The sequence below is a fragment of the Abrus precatorius genome, unplaced genomic scaffold (assembly GCF_003935025.1).
Source record: "Abrus precatorius isolate BTA unplaced genomic scaffold, Abrus_2018 Scaffold10, whole genome shotgun sequence".
Taxonomy (NCBI): domain Eukaryota; kingdom Viridiplantae; phylum Streptophyta; class Magnoliopsida; order Fabales; family Fabaceae; genus Abrus; species Abrus precatorius.
In genome coordinates, this window is record NW_020874292.1 from 11,956,831 (window position 1) to 11,978,853 (window position 22,023).

The window sequence follows — 22,023 nt, forward strand, 5'->3', positions numbered from 1 at the left end:
TTGGTTTTACTTGCTTTTATTTGTTGGCAAAAAAAATATTATTATGAAGGAAAAGTGGCAAGAGTAAGCTTGGCTTGTCCATCATGCGATGTTTCCTCGTGTGGATAGGACAATTGCTTGAGCACTGTATAAAACGAAATTTCCATTAACCAATTGTTACTATCGTTTTAGAAACTCGTAAATATGAGACATGGAGATGATGACGAATAGAGGAAGAGTGAAGGTTAAGGTAGCTACATGCAGACCTTTGCTAATGAAGTTTGAAATTTAATTCTAAGTTTATATTATTTATTTTGCATATCCTCCTAAATATATTTCTAGTAATATTCCTTTTATTTTATAGAGTAAGTATTAAATTAAAAAATGTTTTTATCATCTTAAAAGAATACAAAAGTATTAATTTCTTACCTTTTAAAATATTTTAGTCATTTAAGGTGTCCTCTTCAACCATTTTCATTATTTTGATTAAGACGTTACACAGTACGAGATTGTTAGGTAATAAAGTCATTATTGCTTTACTCTTAAGCTCACTTCATTTATTAGACATTTTGGGAAGCATTTATTAAAACCAAAATCGTTATTAAAGTTCCATGGTGTTTGTGAATGGTACAAATCCCCATATTTTCGATTTTCTCTAACATGGCTCTTCTTGGAATCAGCGTGACCTCTGATCTGGTGAGGACATGTAAATTTATCGTTTGATGAGGCCCTTTCATGTGGAAAAAGTGGGTTTATTTATTTTTTTAATATTTTTTAAAAATAAATTATTATATTTAGTCATGTAAGCATATAGGTGCGCAACTTATTTGTTTTAAATTTTTTTAAAAAGAATTTGTAAATTAAAAAGGTAAAATTTATTTATTATTTATTTTTTAAAAGAGACACACATTAAAATTATTGACAATTTTACACCATGCAAAACTTAATTTAAAAATAAAATAAAAGAAACGAAAGTGTAGAAAAGAAATCAGTAAGTTAAGAGCAACGTTTGTTTATATTTTTAATTTTTTTTAATGAAAAAATAAGTATATTTTTTAATTTAATTTTTTTTAAATACAAACAATACTTCACCTAGACGCACTTAGAGCATGCAAAATCACTGGCACTTGGATCGAGTTCCACTCAAATTCATTTAGAACTTTCGTAGTTTTTTTTTCCATTTTGTGTGTTCTTTTGCAGCACCGAGCCTAAGTGCCTCGGAAAAGCTTCTCCTCCATACCCGAAAACTCTTATTGCATATTCTCACGTAGATGATATAAAACTTGATAGAAACATATTTACAGAGGAGCTCTACGAAGGGTGCAGGGAATGAACAAAACGATAAATTAAATTTTACTTTTCCATTAATTCGAAATTACCTGTCATTCTAGCTCGTGTTACAATTTTTAAAATTTTGTTTATTTAATATATGATTTTTTTTAAAATTTTAAAAATAAGACTCGTCTTTTTAATATACAAAAATTTTATAAAAAAATTTAAAAATAAATTTAACACTTATAACGTGAATTTTAAAAAACACTCTAAATAAGAAATTAGTTTAAAAAAAATTATTTTAATAGTTTATTTTTTAAAATATTAAAAAGTAAAAAAAGTCGAAAAAGTGAGCGATGTTGGCTTTTTATTGTCAGGCTGTTGTTTTTGCGTTTGCAGAGCTGATTTACAATAACTAGAAAATAATTTTAAATTTCTGTAGAATCAATTCTGTGCTCACACAAATGGGCCTTATGTTTAATGAATACTTTCAAACTTAACATGGTACCATGCACCAACAATTTCAATTCATCAAGGGAAATATAATTTTGTGGTGTGGCGGTGGGTAAGCTCTGAAACGAGTGTTAGGGAATATAACCAACACACACTCACACACACAAGAAAAAAATGAGAGAGGAAACTAATTTTTCTATCCACAAATAGAAGAAAATTAATTTTATTTTCCACAATGATGTCCTGACAACTTATATACATACACATTTATACACATAATCAAGTTTCACATAACCTCGAAGATTTTACTTTCATTTTCATATATCTTTCAATAAAGTTTTTATTTTTATACCTTTCTAAAAAAAAATTTCACTGAGAATTATGTAGTTTTGATTTCCCATTGCATTATGAATACATAGAAGCAAGGATCAAAGCATGTTAGGCTTAATTATTTTAAAAGTATGTTTTCCCCACTATTTTAATAAATAAATAAAATAGCAACATTTAGAAATGAAATGAAACTTTTGCACAATTTAGGATAATCGTTTTTATAAGCGTCGTCATGTGCTAATACTTTCTCCACGTGTAATTGGACTTCTTAAATAGACAATTTTCAAAGTTGTATAGAGTTCTTAAAAAATTTGGGCGGCTACTCCTTCAATCTTAGTTTTCCTCTTGCTATTTTTTATTCACCATTTTTATTTTTTCTCATTGTGGCCCCAGTTGACTGTGATTTCAACCCAATTTTCGAAAGTAAGAAAATAATTTAAGTAGCTATGGTATGTGTCAATATGGGAAGCAAATTGAGTTGCCACTTTCTCAAGCAAGTTGAAGAGCTTCACGGAAAATGTAGTTGATTCACATAGACCTTGGACGACCTCAACTTGAATTATTTTTAAAAGAGAGTAGATATTATATTTCCTTTATTGATAATTTTACAAGAATGTGTTAGATTTATTTTTTGAAATTCAAGTTTGAAGTTGAATGAGTGTTATAGAGATTCCAGGCTTGAATTGAAAATCAATTTGATTGTGAAATTTATTTTCTAAGGGTTGATAATGAAAAAGAGTACACCCCAGAGCATTTAATACATTTTGTGAATAGGTTAAGATTGAGCACCAACTTATGACTCCTTACACTCCGTAGCAAAATAGAGTGAGTGAAAGGAAGAATAGAACAATAATGGAGATGAATATATGTATGATGCATTAGAAAAGACCTCAAAAAAATTTATAGGTTGAAGTTACAAATACAACAATGTTTCTATTAAACAAGTTTCCTACAAAAGTAGTGCAAAGAAAAACTCCTTATGAAGCATGGTATGTCTGTAAACCTTTTATTCAAAAATTCAAAGTTTTTGGATGTATTTGTTTTACTTATATGCCAAAAGTGAAAGGAGATAAGTTGGATAAAAAAAGAAAAACACAAATTTTCATTAGCTATAGCACAACTTTGAAAGCTCGTAGAATCTTCCAATCACAAACTAGTAAGATTCTAATAAGCTGAGATGTTCATTTTGTTGAAGATAAAGAATGGACCTAGGAGAAAGATGAATGAAAGTAGGTTCCTAATTTTTTTTTTAAAGTAGATGAAGATGAAAATGTTGATGATCCATTTGTTAGAGGAACCAAATTACTTTATGATATTTATGAAAAGTGTAATGTTATTGTGTTAGAACATGCAAATTTTCTTGAAGTAGAAAAATATCCAAAGTGGATTATTGCAATGCACGAAAAGCTTAACAAGATTAAGAAGAACCAGACATAGGTATCAGTTCTTTGACCCCAACACAAAAATGTTAATGGTGTTAAATGGGTATTTAGGACCAAACACAATGCAGATAGTTCCACTAATAAGCACAAGACCAAATATGTAGTGAATGAATATACTTAATTATTTGGATTTGATTTCTCTGAAACAATTTTTCTAGTTTCTCGGCTTGATACAATCAAATTTGTTATTGCTTTGGCAACACAAAAATGATGGAAGGTGTTTCAGCTGAATGCGAAATATACTTTTCTCAATTGTTATTTATAGGAGGAGATATATGTTAAGCAACCTAAAGGCTTTGCACTTAAAGAATAATAAGGAAATGTAAATTGATACCCACATATTTATACACATATCCAAGTGTCGCATTAACTTATGTACAAAGAGTTTGAACTATGTTAATTGATATCTAACTATAACTTTGAATTACACTGCAACGACGGGGTGATCGATTAAATTTACTATAAGGAAATGTAAAAAAATGGTTAACTAAGTGAAATTAACATTTTGACAAAAAATAAAAATTAAAAAATAGGTGGGATTAACATTTTTCAAATAACATTTTTTTCTCTATATTAATTTTCCACCAATTGTGTTAAATATTTCACAGCAGTTCAAAATTTTTTAGAACTAATACTTACTATAAAGTTAACATCAATAACAAAAATAGTTAATTTATTTTTATGTATCTTATTTAATTTCAATTCAAGAAATTATCCAAGTCAAGAATGTAAAACTGACAAAATTAAATACAAATTGTCCTCACAGTTATCGTAATAAATAAATATATATATACATAGAAAGAACCATACACTTAAATATAAACAATAGTTATTCTTAGAGGTCACCTTCAGTAATTTCACTTTGATTTGTTGCACCTTGTTCAGCCTCTTCAAGAAGCTTCAATATTTCTTCTTTCTTAGCCACCAATGCTTTTATCTTGGACTCCAATTTTTCAAGCTTTTGCTTTAGTTTTATAGGATCCTTTTTATCTTCTGGGTTTTTCTTTTTCTTCTCTTCTTCACCCTCTTCTGTATTTTCCTTCTCTTTGTCATTCTTATCTTTCTTCTTCTTCTTTTTCTCTTTGGATTCTTCTTCTTTTCCATCAACATCCTCGACCTCCTCTTTCTTATCCTCATTCTCAACTTCATCCTCATGTTTGTCGTTTTCTTTAGTTACTCCCATACTTAAATCAAAGACTAATTGCAATTGATTATGATTTTTTCCTCTGAAACCAATCAAAATAATTGTTAAAAATAATTATAATCTGTCCCAAATATTAGATATAATTAAATAATATATTTCAATTTTTAAATTATCAAATATTTATGTATTTAATTAATAAATACTTCTCAATCTATTGGTAACTTAAAATAAAAAAATAATTATGTTGACTATACCATTTATAATCTTACATGGTATAATTTTTAAGTCCATATTCCAGCTAAATAAGTTAGTCTCTATTGTGAAATTGAATCAAATCAGCTAAATAAGTTAGTCTCTATTGCTGCTTTTAAACATTTTACCCTCCAAAATAGGGTGTCAAACAATCATTTTCTTTTCAAATACACTGGTGTTTTTCAATTGGACCAAAATCTGACACAAAAAAAATACTTCTATTTTTTAAATAAAAAATAATGTGAAAATAAGAAAAAAGGGTGAGATCTGGTTGAATCAAACAAACGAAAGAACCTATCACCTGGAGGATGGAGTCTCAAACCCCTTGGGATGCTCTAAGGTCTTCACAGATTTGCAAACTCTAAATTGCGTAAGGAAGTATAAGGAAAGCCTCTATTTGTATGGCATTGGCAGAGACGAACAACCAAATTTTATTCCCTAATTGTCAAGGGAAGCACCACCATAGGCGCATAAACACCAACAATATCCACACATTTGAAATTCCATGCTTTTAAATATTACCATTATCTTCGCTTTCCATTCATAGCCTCAAGATCCTAGTTTTTTTTAGCTCAACTCAGGATTCTAGCTTTTTTACTTTATTTAACTTTGCTAACTCATAATTGGTTTAGTAATAATATACCGTTATGACGTTCACTCATATCCAAATATTAAGAGAAGAAAATGAATGCCCTCCTAGTCACCAAAATTACCTACCAACGTATTCCTATTATTCATTATTCTCTGTATCTATAAGTACTAATTTTTAAATAATACATTTTTTAAAATAAGAGCATTTTTAAGGAGTTAATTTTTCTTTTTAAATCATTTTAAATTAATTTTATTTTGTAAATTATATATTTATTACTTAGTTTACATCATTTGTGATAAATTCAGACATTTCATATTACGTCAATTTTCGTATGTTCTTAATCAGAATGTATATTCTCATTAAGGAAAATAATTTTATAAAATCTTACAAGAAATTGACACATTGTATTATATTATAGTCTTTTGGAAGAAATAAAAACTGTTAAAAAATGATAAATCTTACCTAATAATTTCTAGATTTATTTGGACAAACGTTGTAAAAATATTGTTCAAGCACTCCCTCTTTATCTTTCTTTTTTTCCAATTTTTCTTGGCACATGCACTACCTCTTTTTTACTTCTTGTTTAATTATTTCAAATTTTCATATTTGAATCACCTGATGACCGGTAACATGCTAATACTTAATTATTAGCATAAGTTTTGGAGGTGTATAACATTTTTGTATTCTCTTCCAACGAAGAGCATTAATGAGTAAATCATTTAATTTCTTTTTAAAAATCGTATTAAATGAATTTATCTAACTTTAATCTCTCCTTAACAGTTTTAGTCTCATCATTTACGGCATTTTTGTCATGAAACAAGAATAATTGTAATTTAATTTACTTTAAATAAACCTGAAAATGTAAACTAGTCTTAATAAGTAATCTGTTTCAATTGTATGGTTAATTTTAAATTTAAATAAAATTTATAAATTAATTAAAAAAATAATTTTTTTTGTTATTCTTAATATTTTTTGTGAATAAAGAATTAATAAAATTTTAATTTTAAATATAAAGAAGAATCTGTGTAATAAACTTTAGAAAACGATACACTTATTTATCCGTATGCTATGTCAAAACTTAAAAATTTGCATTCAAAATAGAATTGATTTAGAGTACAATAAAATTAAAATTCAGTTCATCTAAAAGAATGTATTTAATTTCACAGTGTATGAAGATTTAAATTTTAAATCAATTTAAAATCAAGAAATTATATTAAAAGAGAATTATAAATAAAATTAAATATTTAGTTAGTGGAAGAAAAATTACATGACCTAATAAAAATGAAAATAGGTTAAATTTTTTATTAAAAAAACAATTACTCCAAAATTAAGAAAAAGATGTTAGCACATATGTTATATAAGTAATACGACTCTAAATTAATTTCCAAATTATATAAAATTATTACTCCAATACTTATTTAAGTTATAACCAATAAAAAAGTTGAACAAAAATAATTTTGAAGAAAAAAATAGCTTAAGATTATATAATTATTTTTATTTTATCTTTTTATTATTATCTCTCATATCAATTAAATGGTTAACCTCATTGGTATATCATTTCTCATTTTATTCTATTTCTTTATTTCTCTTCAAAAGAGTAGGTGTTGTTATAGTTTTTTTTTTTTTTTGCCAAACTAATTCAAAATATAAGACATCCCTCTTTATAATAGGTCCTTCTCAATTGTCATCCTAATTTCATGGTGAGTAAAAGTTGAATTAAAGTATTTTTCAACATATTATCACAAATAAATACACACCAGCATAAATATATATTAACATAACTTATCCATAAAAGCATTATATCCATATTTCCTGAATAGTTATTATAAACCACATAAGTATTTCTTAAATTATTTAAATATTATACATAATAAAAGAAAGTAGCTAGAGAAAATATCAACACATTAATAGATAAGCAAACAAGGCTTCTCCTCTCCATATGATTCTTTCCTCAATCATTCAATCTATTTAGAGGAGGATCATCATCAAGTCCTAAATAAACAACTGCAAAGTAAAGAGAAAAAGACACCTTCACTTTAGCTTCTCTTTGTATAAGCACTAGGTTGATATAGAGGTTATTAATAACAATTATAGCTAAAATAATAAAACCTATAAATATGATGGTTTCGCCGGAGTTATGAGAACTTCATTTTCTCACTCCCATACTAAAGGTCAAGGTTTGCGTAGGATGTTTGGTGCATCTCCATTCATTATGCATCCATAGACATATATTGAACATATCACAAAAACAGAAAAGGGTGGGCATGAACATTCATAAACAATTATACTAGGCAATACTTATCCTTGAATAAAACAAATCAAAATCAAATAATCTCAAAAATCAATCAATCAATTCAAGGTTTTTGTTGTAAATTATCCATCGAGTTGAGATTAGGAGTTCTGTGTCTATAATTCGGCTAGTGTCATAGGTACATCTTTTTTCTTTATTGAAGATAGAACAAAAGTGCACAGTTTTATTTTATGATCACTAATACAGTAGCCCACACTCAAACCAATCTTGATATACTCTAGTGTTTGTCAAGATAAACAAACAAAGTTTCTACTGTTTATGACACAAGTTAGGCATGCTTGGTTCTCTGTAAGTCTTGAGTATTCTCTTATCCCCTATGGTCAAATCATGGCGTATTCAACCTTTTTCACATTCACAAATCACAAATATAACAAAATCATAGTCGTCATTTGTCCAACAAGTATATTATCACATTCCTATGTCAAGAGAACAATCAATCACATAGACATGACTAAAATTAGAGTTTTCCAAATTTCATGTACTAACTTGTAAAATTCATAACTAAATTAATACAAGTCTAAAAATTATGAAATCACTAGAGTTTTCTTTCTTTAAGTGTCTAATATAATAAAAAGATACAAACAAAATTCAAACACTTCTAGAGAGTTACAATAAGTCTTAGTTTCTCTTTTCTATTCACAAATTATCTTGCTTAACATCCAACATATTGAAAATAACAAATTCATTTCTGATCCAAAATACATGAAACCAGTGAAATTATTCTCCTTAGTGTGTCTATTTTCAAATAAAAATGCTTTCAAACTACAAATACTCACACAAATCATTTTGAGATTTATGTTTTAACTATATGTCATAGACTATCACGTTTCAGTAACAACATAATGGGAAAATCATACATCATGCAATTAAATATCAAAATTCATGACATCAGTGGCATTATTTCTCTTCAAACATCTAGTTCCACAATAAACCCCACACAACACAAATAAAATTATATACCCAACATATGGAGAGAATAAATTTCAAAAATAAAAACATACCTTATAGCCTTGATATATATTTAATTTTACTTCAAATTTCTAAACTTTTGCCAAACAAACCGTTTATAGTATGAAACTTTTTACTTTATAAATAGATTTTTTGCTTTCAATATCTCAAATTCCCTCCAAAACATAGTCATGGTTTCTCTCTCTTAAATGTGTTTCAAGTAATTACTATCTTCACGTGTGACAATGACTTTCAATTCAAGTCTTCTATTTTTAGAGTCCATGTAGGATTAATAAATGATGTTAAGGTCATTTCAGTGTCACATAGGACATCTATGTTAAGTTATGTAACAGAGCTAACGAAAAGGATTAACATAAGAAAAAAAAACTTCAAAGATGACATTGAACCAAAAAAAAGTTAAAGAACTAGAACGAATTTTACTCTTAAGTTAAGGGATGAAAAAACTAATTTTACCTATATAATATAAATTTATTAAATAAATATTTATTTATAAAATTTACTTAAATAAATAAATTTTTTGGAAATCAATTTGTAAAAGTATTTGCACAAAGTATTTAGTTGTAAATTTACTTACATTTTTTTTCCTGCGAAACATCTGCAAACAGGCTAACTAGAGATTTACGTATGGTTTTATTTTATTTTATTTTCTTGCCTATTTTCCATAAGAACATTACCTGCAGATTTTCCCCATCAAAATTCGTAGGGAAGTTTTAATTAAAAAAATTTGCTGCCAAAAGAACAAGTATTTTGTTGCAAAATAAATTGCAAAAATAATTTCCTACGAATTAAAATTTTTGCAGCAAAAGTTATTCATGAAGCTTTTTCCTTCAACACGAATTCCTTAGAAAATCTATCGGAAATGTGTTTTCGTGCTGATTTTTTTTTTCAGTTTTTTGTAGAAAATCCTGCAGGTAATAAATAAAATTCTAGTAGAAGATTAAATATACTTTTAGTCCATTAAATTATAAAAATCATATGCTTTGAATTCCTAACGAGGAAAAAAATCATAACAACTATAAAATTACAGAATAAAAATATATTTAAACTTAATTTAGTATTAACAATTAGTGTTTACGTATTTTTAATGGCATAAATTAATTACCCATTTTCTGACGCCAAACTAAATGATATTTTATATAAATATTTTACGAATTAATAAAATAAAATAATCCTGGGAGATTATTGGAAATAAAAATGGATATATAAAGTACAGATTATTATATACAATATGAACATGGACGTTCACACATTATTACTTGTATTGTATATACATAGGCGGAGACCTAAAGGCAGGGTATATATTACAGTGATGGAAGCATGTGAAAGGACTTACTCATATATGGAACATTTGAGACATATAAATTCCTAAGGAAAATGCTAAAGCAGCCGTCATAACAACTCCCCTGTTTCTCCTCAAAATGTCCATTGCAGTGTTTGACGCGTCAGAATAATATTCTTGGTCCCAGTTCCTTGTTAATTCATTGCATAAACGCCCTATGTACTGTGCATTTTCATTTTCTGTTCCTCCATTCTCTCTATCCCTGTCGTGTTGACCACGAGGCCTCATCTCATTATCAGCATTCCCATTTGAAGCTTTCTCTATGTGATTTCCTTGTGAAATTCGCTTTGGGACATCCACGTAAAGGATTTGGTTATCAAACTTTCCGGTTATCTTGTCCACATCTGAATCTGTTGGCACTGCAAAGGTTTCCTCGAACTGAACACGCTTTTGTTCATTTAATTGCCTTTCTCCTCGTACCTTTATACGGCCAGCGGAGCCATCAACCTGAAGCTTCACGTCTTCCTTCTTGAACTCTTAAGTAAGATGACAAAGAGCTCCATCAGTTATTCTTGTTTTCTTGCCTCTTTCAATTTTTTGTTAGAATAATATGTATAACAAGTCTTTGGGACATAGTTCTGAGCTAGGTATATAAATGGAGCATTCATAAATTGCTTCAATTAGACGATAAAGGATAACTAAACAAAAAAGAAATGCTTTTTTGGTATTCACATTTTTTTTTCTTTTCATTTTAGTGTTCACAAGTTGTTCAGGTGCATGATTTTATATAATTTTGCTAATTTCAATTTTTAAATTGAATTTAAACCTATAATTTTAGAAATTATTACTTTCAAATACTTAAATTCAATATTAAAAGTTAAAAATAATTTAATTATTTTTAAATTGTAGTGCATAACCATAATTGTGGATATTATTACTCTTTTTGATATATATACAAGACTATTAACGTATTTAGATTCATGTTTAAAATTATGTAAACTTTTCCTTTAGTAGCGATTGGTTCAGAAACAGAGATACTTGGACAGAGACATGAAGGCACGAACTTGCATTGTTAGCTTGGAAGGCACGTTGATTCATCATTATGATTTAACATCTCTAATTCAAAGCCAAATGTGAAACTTTTGTTTCATTCGGCTCCTTTATGGAAGAAATTAAGAGGTGAAAGACATGAAAAAAAAAATTAACCCAAATAATGTTTGGCTAGTGTACCTTTTAGAAGAAGAGACACGAAGGACACAAATTTATTAAAGAGATAGAGACATGAAAAGACACGAAGGACACAAATTCGAAAGACATTAGTGTACCTCCTAGAAGAAGAGACACTAGTGTCCTAGGACACGAAGTTATACATTTGAAAATCAAAATACTCTTGATAATCATACAAAATTACATACCCTATTCTTAACTCTCATTTTTTGTATTGTCTCTTACATTTAAACATAATACAAGACGCAATACCATAATATTCTATTCTTGCTTCCAAACACAATACATAGATATAAACATTAGTGTTTCTGTCCTTCATTTCTTTAAACCAAATGCTATCATAATCTTAAATGTAACTTTATGTTTATTTGGACGAGAGGAAAGGAAATAGAGAAAACAAAATGAACGATAATGTATATTTTTTTTATTTAGTTGAAAAGAAAATAAACTAACTTTTAAATCTATAATCCAAAATTTTCTTTCCTCCAATTTTTTCCATGTTTCAATTTTTTTGTCTCTCATTTTCTTTCCTAAACGACAGAGTGCATGCAATTTCTGTAATCAGTATTAGCTATAACCTTGATCATAACGACTATTTAAAACCATAAGGTGTTTGATGCAATACCTGGAAGATCTATAAGAAGACAGTGCCTTACGGTGTCCTCAATCCATCCAGAATTAGGTACCATATGTTCAACCATTGGTGCTGGTGATAAACTTGTTAACGGTTTTGTTCCAACCCATCTTTTACTAGTGGCCATTGAAAATGAATTGAATTAGCAAGTAACAAATAATATATATCTCCAAAGTCCAAACAAGTTTGTTCGTATATATGGATTAGCCTTATTTATGAGCTATTATATATACAATTGCAAGCTCTGATTTCCATATTCCCTTATATGATGAATTTGGATGGTTTGCTTTCCATGCTTCAACATTCTTATTCCATACTTGTACAACAAGACCGTGTAAGTTTGGATGGTGGAGGGACCAAACGAAGTAGGTAGTTTTCTAACATATGGAAAAGTAATTCCTTGCTTTGCTTATTTCTAGGCCCTCGAACTCTTTGGTTGCACTTTGCTGAATATTGGGTTATTCTTAACCAAAGGGTTGCCTGCGTAAAATTTGATTTAATTTGTAAATAAAATACCCTCTAAGAGTGGATGTTTTCGTTTAAGCTAAACCTTTTGCAAGGATAATTATGCAATATTAAATTTAAACATAAGTAAACATTATTAAATCTTATGTGACTTTCTTTTTGGTGAAATCTCACATGACTGTTTTATATTTCTTTATGTATTTACACAATTGTTTATATATATATATATATATATATATATAAACACCTCTCGTACTTTTTTTTCTTCCTTCTTTTTCTCATAAAATTAAAAAAGATGAAGTGGGTGATGTAAAGTGAATATAAAACATAAAACACGACACTAAACAAAATAACAGTGATGAAATTTTACAAAACATACTCAACACGACACTAAAAGCACATCATTCCTTCCTTAGGCATCTTCAATTGGAGATGCTTAAATAATTTTTTTCACATAAACAACTGCAAATTATTTAAATTTATCTCTAAAACGATGTGACTGTCATTTTAAATAAAGAATCGTTTCTTATTTAAGTAATAGTTGTTTAAATAAAGAATCGTTTCTATACCTACCAGAATGTGTCCTAATGTTCGCATTATTAATCAAGACCCAAATTTTTGTGTGCTAAGTATAACAATTTTGACAAGTAATGTTGTTCTCTTATTAGAGTACTTCTGGTACTCTTCAAACAAAGCTCTTTTGTTTTGTATGATGATAAAATAATAATAATAAAAGAAACTAACGAATACGTGAATCTAAATATTTGATTTATCAAATATCTTCTCTAATAACAGTTGGTAAATTTGGAATGTGGAAGCAACCACCATTTGTGCCATCCAGTGATTTTAACAAGAGAAATATGGTGTGACTTACACTCTTTTAGGGTTACACTCCATTTATATCCAGTAAACAATTTGTATTTTCAAGTTCAACTTAAGTTTTGGAGTTACAGTTCTTTTGTCTTTTTGTCTACTTTTCAAATTTTTTTCATCACATCTCTTATATATTTATAATTTATCTTCCTTCTTATTTACTGTTCTTATTTGAAGTGTAAATACTCAAAATATGTCATAATAATGAAATAAAGAAATAAAGAAATTAATAGACTAACTTCTAAGTGACAAACAATTTGATATTACTTAAATAAAGTCTCAATTTAAGTTTTTATATATAAAAAAAAATATTAATAATAAATTTTATGTGCGTGACCTAGATCGAATCTAGATTAAATCAAATAAAAAAAAATACAATACCATTAAAAAAGCTACTTACACCGTTTAGACAATACTAATATATAAGTAACTAATGCTCTCACGTTTTAAAGGAGTACTGTTACAGCCACTACCAATCTGTATTGGAAGCAGTGGATGGAGAGAAACTCAAGACTTAGGAGGAACGCTTAACAATTATTGGTTCCCCTCCGATCACACCATAACCTTCTATGAGCTATCGTCATCACATATATAAATAGAAAAAACTCTGGAAAGAATTCAAGTCATATATAATCCAATCCTAATAGAAAAAAGTAAGTGACACATAATTCTAAAATTCTTAAACAGATTTAAATCTTATTACCACCATCATAAGAATTATAATTACTTTCATCTTCAGTTTTCATGATTAAATTATTTTTTAAACATAAGATGTAATTCCAATGCTCCGCACGGAAAACAAAACCAAAAACGATCTAATTCCAATGCAAATAATAATAATAATAATTATAATTTATACACACAAACAAATAAAAAATGGAGAATTATGAATGACAGGAACAAAATACAGCAAACATCAATGCCGGAGACAGGGTTTATTATATATAAATTAATGTAAAATATTACGTGTATGAATGTATGGCTCGCATGGATGTTGTAAAGGTAAATCAATACGCGGGATGGAGAATTTGGTATGTGATGAAGGATATGCAGAAAAGCTATTAAAACTATTATTTTAATAAACCCTAAACCCTAATGCGAAGCAAGGTGGGATTCAGATCCTCTCATGTTGTGGCGGGAACATGACTCTCATATTCAAATTCGCTTAAGCGAATTTTGAATGGCTTAACGAATTCAAAATAGCTTAAGCGAATTCAAAATGGTTTAAGCGAATTATGTAAAAAAAAGATAAATTATGTAGAAACTAACAATATGTTATTAAAGGATAAAATTTATACAAAATTTATTATCAAAGTTAATTCTACTCATCCAGAAACATTTAACTGTAACAGCAAAACATGAATAAAAGTTTCATTTTATTTCATTTCATTAATGGTACACAATTATTCACAATGAAATTTACAAAAAAAAAAAATTCATTAATACATAGACAAGTCAAAAATAAAAGAAGCCGAGGCATTTTATTTCATTTCATTCATATCAAATATCATCCGAGAATAAATGAGAGAGAATGAAAATAACGAAGAAGTTGAGACATTCTATTCCTCTCTCATTTATTCCCAGATGATATTTGATATGAATGGAATAGAATAGAATGCCTCAACTTTTTTTATTTTTTACTTGTCTATGTATTGATGAATTTTTTTTGATAAATTTCATTGTGAATAATTGTGTACCATTAATGGAATGGAATAAAATGAAGTTTTTATTCATGTTTTGCTGTTACAATTAAATGTTTCTAGATGAGTAAAATTAATTTTGATAATAAATTTTGTAAAATTTTATCCTTCGATAATATGCTATTAGTTTCTACATATTTTTTTTTTTTGCATAATTCGCTTAAGCCATTTTAAATTCACTTAAACTATTTTAAATTTACTTAAGCCATTTAAAATTCGCTTAAGTGAATTTGAACATGAGGGTCATGTTCCAGCCACAACATGAGAGGATCCGAATCTCAAATATTCTAGTTTGACTTCTACTAGCAAGTGGATCTTTCATTGACAAGTTATAAAAACAGTAAATCATTGTTATGATTTGTTGCATATTCCGATCTTAAAATAAGGCAATTACATCAACCCTTTTCCTTTTTTATTTGAAAAAGAAAATGCAATTGACGACTTCTGCTTTTGATTAATAAGAAATGCATGTTATCTATACTTTTGTGTCTTGTCTTACTACTTTTGATTAATTGCTGAGATACCCTGCTCGTAAACTATTACTATTGTATCTATTATGTATTTAATTCTAAAATTTACTTATTATTATTATTATTATTATTATTATTATTATTATTATTATATATTTATAATTATTAAAATTTAAAATATTACTCATATATAATATTTTGTGACGTGAACAACGCAATATATATATAAAATAATAAACATGAGCTCATATTAAAAATAGAAATAATAAATTGACTATAAAATTATATTTAATAAAACTTTATTGAAATTAATTATTATATTCTATATAATTTACAAATTTAAATCATATCACTACTAATTAAATTGGGAAGGGAGAAGGAGAGAACGAAGATAATGGAGAAGGAAAGATGGTTTGATTAAAAATGAAGTTTTTAAGAAGAAAGTTTTATAAATATCTCTCAAACTCGTGACTTTCTCGCTATAACGAAAAACCTAGACATAATTTTACATTTATTGTCTGTCATTCTAGCTACAATGAGAGATTCTCGCTACAACGAAAAATTCTAACTACAACGAGAATGTTGTTGAGTTATTCTTATCCACTTCCAGCGAATATAACGAAATATCATGCACAAACAACTACAGGGATAAAAATTCTAACTACAATGAGATATCATGCAGTTCACATCAATTAAACATTGTTAATTTCAAATAACATGCACAAATAACTAAAATAAATTGCAATAATAATAAATAATAAAATGAGGGTGTTACAAATATAACGAAAGTGCATCATAAAACTTTGGTATTTGTGTGATGTGTGTTAAAACCAAAATAGGAAGAGGATGATAGATGAAGTTTAATTCCCATTTTTATCCTAGTACTTTAATTTTACATTTTATTATCTTGCCTTTTAATTTCAATGAGCTCATATATCAAAAAACCCAAATTTCATTTAATTGTACAATTGTGAATATTTAGGAATTTTTTAATTTTAAATTGGGTAGTTGAAATTGTTTAAATGTTCCCATTTCTTATGGATATAATAACCATTTATATTACATCAAAAGTTTGGACACTTATCAAATCCTTAAGAAATAGTTGTAAGACATTTTAAATATATATTAAAACATAGTTAATTAATAGTGATATGATACTTATTGATGAAAAGGTATTAATATTTTTATTTTTTTTATTAAATTTTATTATTTTAACAAATCCTAGTTATATTGTCTTTTAAATGTTATGATATACTAATTAACGTCTAATTGGTTTATTTTTAAATTTTTAATTATTTTTTTATTTTTAAAGAAATTATATATGTTTTTAATAGGAAAGAGTATTGCTCGTTAGTTTAAAGTATATTAAAGGAAAAAAAATATAGACTATAAAAAATATTTCAATGTCAAATAATAAAGATAAATTTGGTATGATTAAAAAATAATCCTTTAATATTATAATTTTATGTTATAGTTATTATGAAGGAACTAGGCAATGATAATAATATGATTTCTTATTATATTTTTTAGATTGTACACTTTGAACATTTGAAAAATTCTTGTAAAAATAATGTTTTAATGTTCATAGGTAAGTGTATATGTTAAAAAGTAATAAAAATGATTCTCAAATTGAATTTTTAGAATATTGTTCTATAAAGATTATTTTCAATTATTAAAACTATTATGATTTAATTATTTAAACCTAAATAGTATGTAAGAGAAATTTATAAAAATGTAAACCAAGAAGAATAATTAAATGAAAAGAAAACATCACAACTTTTAATATGAAACTATTCTGTAATGAAATTAGGCCTTGTGATTTATCTTTACACTTCTTTATGTTTATTTTTTTTAATTCTAATTTTAATTTTTCTATGATTGCCAACCACTCATACTAATACTACTAACACCATTGGTCATGCAATTTTAGCAATTTTTTTTCTAAGTTATTATTCTTCAATAGTCATGTAAGACAAAAAGATAAGGAAAACATAGAGATGAAACGTGGTTGAAAGAGATAAAAAAATGGAGAAATCATAATAAAGTGTAAAATTATTTTTTAAACGTTACTTTCTATGTCGATATAAATTATAGTTGTCAAAATCTATATTTAATCATGTTGAATTGTATTATTGTATTGTTTAAAGTAACATCAATAAAAAAAATATTATTCATGAGGAGAATGAAAAATATATAGAATATAAAAAATATTCTATATAAAAAAATATTTTATAATCCTTTTTAATGCAATTATATTTGATATTATTTAATATAAGAAAAAATTATTATCATTATTTTTTTATATTTAAATTGTAATTTTTTTTATTTTAAAATAAAATAATTTAATAAATAAATAAATAAACCCGTGCGATGCATATTTACTAGTATAATAAGTATGTTAAGCAACATTCTGTACATATACATAAATAACGTAAAATTTAATTTCCTAGACAAATAATTAAGTGCTTTTCACAAGTGCTGAGTGTGTTTGGATTAGTTAAAAAAATACACTATTTTAACAATTAATCATTATCTATAATCTTTCAATATAACAATGATTATATAACATAAGTTTTGTGATCGAATATATTAGATGAAAATTGATTTTAAAACAATCTATTATGTAGAAGTTAGTTTTGTATTTAAAATAATTAATTATTAAAAATAAAGTGAACTAAACGATAAGATAACAATTTTTAGTCAAAAACACTAAAATTTTGCTTATCTGAATTAAGTTATTTCCTTCGTAAAAAAATTAAAGATTATACACTATATTTTGTACATTTATTAAACAAGAATGAATAATATTTTTTTTAAAACATTTTTCTCATAATCATCAATAATAATATCTTTCAAACACACCAAAATATTCCAAAGTTGGAGAAAGAAACACATCAATAATAATACCTTTTTTTCTATAGGATTTGAAGTTTTAAATATTCCTACGGTATTGTCTAAGAGGCTTCAAATTAATCACAAGCGAATATATAGCGGATAGCGAAATCAACGCAGATTCGCTTGGCAATTGGTATGTTCATGCAAACAAAGATATAGCAACGAGAGAATCTCAGTACCATATACATTTGGCTTAGCACAAACTACGGGAGTGCTTAAAATGCTAACAAGCTAAATATATAGGTGAAAAAACACAATAAAAACGTAAGTTTATAGGCACTCAATTAAAGATCTTCAAAGAGAAAGAAACGACATTAATGGAAGCTAACAAGTTCAGTTTGCTCTTTTTTTATATATTTTATTTTGCCATATTCCCTACCCTTAAGGCCAACATAGGCCACTTCGACAAAGTGTGGTATAAGCGATCTCAGGAAGCGAAGAAGACCGCTCAACATGCTTTCAAGTCTAACCCTGAGAAAGTTACGGTTGATTTTAATATGCACGTCAGCAAGTATGTACTTTGTTTGATTCCTTCTTAATTGGTTGTAGAAATATAGTTTTAATCTACAAATACATAGTTTTTCTTTTCCTCGTGCATGAATTCAAGCTTGGTCTGTCTTTTGTATTGTTCTGCAAAGCCAATAATTTTCCTTTTGTATATTCATTGATGAGGACAGATTTAATCACCTCTTCCCTCTTGTCCAATAGAAAAATGACATATCATTGAAAAATAACATTCTCTCTCCTATTGTCATAATTTTGTTTGAGGCCAAGAAAGGAATTGAGATATGTGATTTGGAATTGATTGATGGAATAAATATGAAAAAATAAAATTTTGTTGAATAAGTGTTTCAATAACATTTTTTACATCAATGTTTTAAATTTGTGTTCCACACTTGCAATGTTAAGGTTTTATTCTTTTTTTTTTTAGTTTTCAGTAATTGCATCGCAAGTGTAATATAATTAATTGTTTGCTCCCAACTTTAAAGAGCATAATATAACTGCAATTGCAGGTATAATTAAAACAATGTACACAAAATTAAAGTTTTTCTCTATTATATTTCTCTGATAATCTGATCTTTCTGGCACTTCTCTTCTAATCTCGTTCCTTGAAGTAGAAATTATTGTGAAAAGAAAAATGTTGAAATAACGGTACTCATTTTTGTCATATTTAATTGTGACTGAATAGTGCTCTGAAAGGCACCAACAACACAAGAAGGGGCTTAGCGAAATACAATGGTCCATGCAAGGTCACAAACCCCATTGACGGATGCTGGAGATGCGATCCAAATTGGGCAAACAATCGCAAGAAGCTAGCAAGTTGCGCCATTGGGTTTGGCCACGGCACAACCGGAGGCAAAGATGGCAAATTCTATGTGGTTACGGACCCATCTGACAATGACCTCGTGAACCCAAAACGTGGGACCTTAAGACATGCTGCGATTCAAGAAGAGCCATTGTGGATCATTTTTGCACGAAGCATGAACATTAAACTCAACGGGGAACTTCTATTGACGGATAACAAGACCATAGATGCACGTGGTGCCAATGTTCACATTAGCAATGGTGCCCAAATCACATTGCAATTTGTGAAAAATATTATAATTCATGGGTTACACATCCATGACATTAAGAAAGGTGGTGGTGGCCTCATTAGAGACTCCGTGAAACACTTTGGATTACGCACCGTGAGTGACGGTGATGGGATTTCCTTGTTTGGAGCCACACATGTTTGGTTAGATCATCTTTCTATGACGCATTGTGATGATGGCCTAATTGACGTCATCATGGGATCAACAGCTATTACCATCTCCAATAGCCATTTTACCAATCACAACGATGTAATCGTTTCTACTTTCTACTTCTCACCTCTATACACATATCTTAATGGGTTTTATTAATGTCCATACAAAAATTATAACTTTTAATAACTTAAAATCAATTTTAAAAATTTGTGTATATGATGGATGGATACTTCTAATTACTATGATGTCATTATATCATGTCTAATATCTATCTGTGGTAGACATATAGTTTTAATTAAATTTTATAATTTTCTTACCTTTAAAATGTTTTTATACAAATATAAATTAAAATGTTATAATAATTAAAAATTTGTATTATATTAAATTTATAATGACGCAGACTCAGTTTTAATAATATGAATTCTGTTTTATGATTTAAAATTTTTATTGTGTTAATTTTATTTGTTGCATTATTACAACGTCACTTCCAATTATTCTTAAATTTTTGCTTACCCCCTTATCTTATGTGTTTCATGTTGTGGTATTATTAACACTAATCATTGATTTTGCCATCCAGGTTATGTTATTTGGTGCCAATGATGGCTTCTCGGGTGATAAAGTTATGCAAGTGACTCTAGCTTTCAACCATTTTGGGAAAGGGTTGGTTCAGAGGATGCCAAGGTGCAGATGGGGCTTCTTTCATATTGTTAATAATGACTACACTCATTGGCTCATGTATGCCATTGGTGGTAGCCAACAACCCACTATCATAAGCCAGGGAAACCGATTTGTTGCACCTCAAAACCCAGCAGCAAAAGAAGTATGCAGTGAAAAAAAAAATTGCTTCATTTAATTAGCCTATCAATGTCTAGAAAATAGGTTCTTGTACGCTTCTGGTTCAAATTGGAAATGAAGAAAAGCTAATAAACCTTGCATATTCTTATGTATTATGTAGGTGACAAAAAGGGACCGTGCACCTGAAAGTGTGTGGAAGACATGGAATTGGAGATCAGAGGGTGATTTAATGATGAATGGAGCCTTCTTTATTCAGTCTGGGAAAAAGGTTGCAAACCTTCCCAAGATAGGCATCCAAGCAAAGCCTGCTAAATTTGTATCCAGTCTCACTCGCTTTGCAGGTTCTCTAAAATGTGAAGTAAAGAAGCCATGTTAAACCAAGCACAGAGCTATGCACATTAAAATAGAAAGAGGTTGTAAAATAAGTCAAGTATGTATCAGACCCGAAGCAAATGCTTCTGTGGTTTTTAAATTTCTCTTTTCTGCCCTTTTCCCTTGGATTATAACTTGAGGGATTGGAGGCGTACAGAATAGAACTTAGATGTGCATAGAAAGTAAAACCAAGCAGTTTTTGGCAGGGCATGTGTGCCGTTAACAGTCCTATTGATTCATAGTAAATTGACCATTCCTCTTCTAAAGAGTTCCACTTTATAAATTGCGAGGCTAACTATCATATATGCTGATATAATCAATTAAGCTAATTATCAAGGTTCAAATCTTTGAAATTTAAGCTCTTCTCCTAATTCTTTTTAACTTGTTAACTTATTTCCTTGATCAAACTAGTAATTGATTTGTTATTTCATTTAGCCAAAGGTTGATCATTTAGAATGTGAGATCAAATCCGTCATTTTCAAGAAGTACTAGTTTATTTTCTTTTTCTTCTTTCTCCTATTCAATGAAGAAATATTGAAATCAAAATCACTAAAAACTAAATTTCTAATTATCTTCGTCAAAACTAATGTTAAAGACTCTTTGGAATATCATTTTCTGCACTCTTTTTCATTGAACCTTAAGTTTCAACCTACTACGATTTTTTGATGAGTCATGAAGTTAGTGTGAATGCCCAATAAAAATCTTTTTGTGCTCCTATGATTGGAGATTTTGCAAATTATGAGTTGTTACGACGAGAGAACTAGTAGGACCATATTTATGAGTTGTTACTTATGAGTTTTTAAATTTTTTTTTGTGCTTCTAAC

At 27.8% G+C, this 22,023-nt stretch overlaps 2 protein-coding genes across 2 annotated transcripts; one reads left to right on the forward strand and one right to left on the reverse strand.

Annotated features, from left to right (window-relative positions):
* Positions 1-10,077: 10,077 nt before the first annotated feature.
* On the reverse strand, positions 10,078-12,011 carry LOC113851632. The gene is made up of 2 exons (XM_027482175.1): positions 11,876-12,011; positions 10,078-10,559 (listed from the first exon to the last, which is right to left on the reverse strand). Exons 1-2 carry the CDS (start codon positions 12,009-12,011, stop codon positions 10,078-10,080), a joined length of 618 nt encoding a protein of 205 aa, XP_027337976.1.
* Positions 12,012-18,604: 6,593 nt separating this feature from the next.
* On the forward strand, positions 18,605-21,203 carry LOC113850404 (probable pectate lyase P59). Its single transcript, XM_027480945.1, has 4 exons — positions 18,605-18,798; positions 19,477-20,152; positions 20,610-20,852; positions 20,988-21,203. The coding sequence occupies exons 1-4, from the start codon at positions 18,605-18,607 to the stop codon at positions 21,201-21,203; spliced, it is 1,329 nt and encodes a 442-aa protein (XP_027336746.1).
* The last annotated feature ends 820 nt before the right edge of the window (positions 21,204-22,023 follow it).